The following is a 3,429-nucleotide window of genomic DNA, read 5'->3' on the forward strand; positions in this document are numbered from 1 at the left end:
GTTGTTGTTAAAGTTCTCAATTAACATCAACAGAATACGTATGTTAACAACGACATCACCGACAAATAGAATATACATATGATCGTAACATCATCGTTAACAACAACAACAGCAGCAACAAAACGGAAATGACGTCATCAGTGGCAGATAAACAACAACAACAACAACGTAAACAACAACAACAACAGCAACAACAACGTCATCTTCAACAACAACAACTACTACAACAACGTCATCTTCAACAACAACAAAACAACAACATAAACAACAAACCATAAACAAAGAAATTTAACGTCTGCCTGCATATACTAATAAATATGCGGAACACAGATTTTTTTGTCCATGTTGTTGTTGCTTTTGTTGCTGTCGTCATGACGTCATTCATGTGGTCATGTGATTTTCTGGAGTACAATAACAATGTGAAAGGTTAGATGGCAATGATGAGGTTGATTATGGCGATGATGATGATGTTGATGGTGATGATGGTGGTGATAGTGATGATTAGTAGAATGAGGATAACATAGAGTCGTAACTGGTTTTTATCTTGTCACGCGGTTAATTTGTCATCGTCGTCATCATCATCTTCATCATCATCGTCATCATCATCGTCATCATCATCTTCATCGTCGTCATCTTCTTCATCGTTATCATCATCTTCATCGTCGTCACATCTTCGTCATCATCTTCATCATCATCGTCGTCGTCATCTTCATAATCATCATCATCGTCGTCATCATCATCATCATCATCTTCATTGCCATCATCATCATAACTCAGTGAGGGGACCGGCGGAATATTGTTACTACGAGAAATTCGAGCCGAGATGTGAGGACGGTGACGTCATCATCATCATCAACGCCACCTACGGAAGAATGAGGTTATGATAATGATGACGATGATGATGATATCGGTGATGATGATGATAATGATGATTGTGGTGGCGGTTATGATAGTGATGAATAGAAGATGCCTTCTGTAAACATGAACTGGAAAAAAATGGAGCCAATACAAAATGAAAGCATGATGACGATGATGATGACGATGACGATGGGGGTTATGATAACGATGATGATGATGATGATGGTGGTGATGATAATGATGACTCTAACTATTATGATGACGACGACGACGATGAGAATGATAACAAATAGCTATAGAAGAAATAATCAGATCAGGTTTTCGATAAGGATGATGACGACGGTGATGATTGTAGTATTCGTGAGGGTAATGATGCTAGTAATAATAATAACAAAATTAATAATAATAATAATAATTAAAATGGAGCTAATGATGATGATGATGATGATGACGTCGTGTTTTTTATTTAAAATAAACTCTCTTACCATCATAAAGAAAAAATAGACACAAAAAAAACAAATAGCTTTGGCAGATGCGTCCGGACAAACTTTGGCTTCATCGGATGCTTCGATGACGTCACTGGCCTACTGCACCGGAAGTGCACAGGAAGACAGGGATGTGCCGTTCATGTTGTAGAGCCGACTTTTTCCGGTCTGAAACCATGCAATATGGAGTTGAAGAGCTATTTGAGGGTGGAGTTTGTCTGCGTGCCAGGTCCGTGTGCTTATTGTAATAGTTATTATTATTTGTTGTTGTTGTTGATGTTGTTGTTTTATTATTGTATTTGTGAGTAATGTTGCTTAGGTTGTCGAGTTTATCATTGTGATTATTACGACTATGGCTGTTGTTGTTGTTGTTGACGATGATGATGACAATAACATTGAATGAAAGGTCAATAAACTTACTTAACAAACTAACAAGCAAACAAACAAACAAGCAAACAAACAAAAACAAAACAAACAAACAAACAAACAAACAAGCAAACAAACAAACAAACAAACAAACAAAAACCAAACAGAACTGAAACTAAATGACGACGACGACGTCGAAGAGGGCTGCAATCTGGAATTTCCCAGCAGGGAAATTCCCATGGCGACCTTGACTCCTACCTTAATGATGACGTCATTATCCTTGACAGGGTCACTCTGTGGCGACGACCAATCACCGTTCAGGATTAAAACAAAACCGGGTCAACGGCTTAATGTTACGATGATTATAATTCTGGAGAGTGACCAATCAGAATTGGCCAATGTAGGTCGGTTCAGGAGGGTTATTAATAGAACAGTTTTGATTGGTCAGAAATTTAACCAACAACGACATGTACAACAACAACAACAACAACATCAACAACAACAACAACAACGTCAACAACAACAACGTCAACAACAACAACAACAACAACAACAACAACACGGTCGCCATGACAACCGCCAGCCAATCAAATCGTTTGGACGTTTTCGTCACCAAACACACTGAAAGTGGCAGACATGATACATTCTTGATTTTATTTACAGGTTAATAGTGACGACGGTGATGATGATGATGACTACGGTGATGGTGACGATAATGATGTCAATAAAGATAATGATGATGATGAGGAGAAGGAGGATGATGGTGGTGGTGGTGGTGGGGTGGGGGTTATGATTATGATGACGCCCGGTGCAACAAGCATTTTCGACTTTGACGATGATACATGCAATCGGAAAATCACAGATATAATTTCTGATAAATAAAAAACTTAAGAGGACGACGGTGGTAATGATGGTGATGACGACGATGATGATGAGGATGATAATGATGAGGATGATGATGACGATGATGACGATGATGATGTCGTAGATGACGTCAATAAAAGAGCCGTCAAAATTTCCGAACCATGAAAACGCAAAAGACATTTAACCGGTCATAAAAACGACAACAAAAGTATAATAATAGTAATAATAATAACAGCAATAATAATAATAATAATAATAATAATAATTATAATAACATAAATACAGCATCAACAAAAGTTACTACATCAATAACAACAACATTATACAGACGTATATACATACGAACATGCATACGAAAGGTCAAGAGTTCATTAACTAGGTCAGGCAGAGTTAAAAAACTGGGTCAGCGCGGGTCGCCATTTCGGGGTCAGATTGCTGGGGTCGAGTTTTGACGGAAACGGAAATTGAAGCATGGGAGGCGATCGGGGTTTTTGAAATTGAGTTATCTGTCACTTAAATGGTGTCTTTGGATGCGTTTTATCCTGGCTGATGCGGTGCCTAATAGTATTGTTGTTGTTGTCATTTTTGTTGTTGTTTGTTATTGTTGTTATTATTATTGAAATTTGCTGTTCGTTTTATCGCTCCCATCATCATGACGTCATCGCATTCATCATTGTAACGTCATGGCCTTCTTCGCCGTGACGTCATCATCATCGGCATCATCATCATCATCATCAGCGGCAGCACCATTGTTGTCATCGCCATAGCAACGAGCATGTAATGGTAAAATATGCGTTTAATTTGTTGATAGCGAGGCGGCAATTGAAAAATAACGACTGCCATAAAGAAAACATCA

The 3,429-nt window shown here is 38.2% G+C and overlaps 1 protein-coding gene across 1 annotated transcript; it reads left to right on the forward strand.

Annotated features, from left to right (window-relative positions):
• Positions 1–371: 371 nt before the first annotated feature.
• HELRODRAFT_166464 (hypothetical protein) lies at positions 372–2,360 on the forward strand (the record flags this gene model as incomplete). Its single annotated transcript, XM_009033380.1, has 5 exons — positions 372–426; positions 778–877; positions 1,382–1,572; positions 1,877–2,113; positions 2,293–2,360. The coding sequence occupies 5 exons, from the start codon at positions 372–374 to the stop codon at positions 2,358–2,360; spliced, it is 651 nt and encodes a 216-aa protein (XP_009031628.1).
• Positions 2,361–3,429: the final 1,069 nt, after the last annotated feature.

This window comes from Helobdella robusta, assembly GCF_000326865.2.
Source record: "Helobdella robusta unplaced genomic scaffold HELROscaffold_9, whole genome shotgun sequence".
In the NCBI taxonomy this organism is placed as follows: Eukaryota; Metazoa; Annelida; class Clitellata; order Rhynchobdellida; family Glossiphoniidae; genus Helobdella; species Helobdella robusta.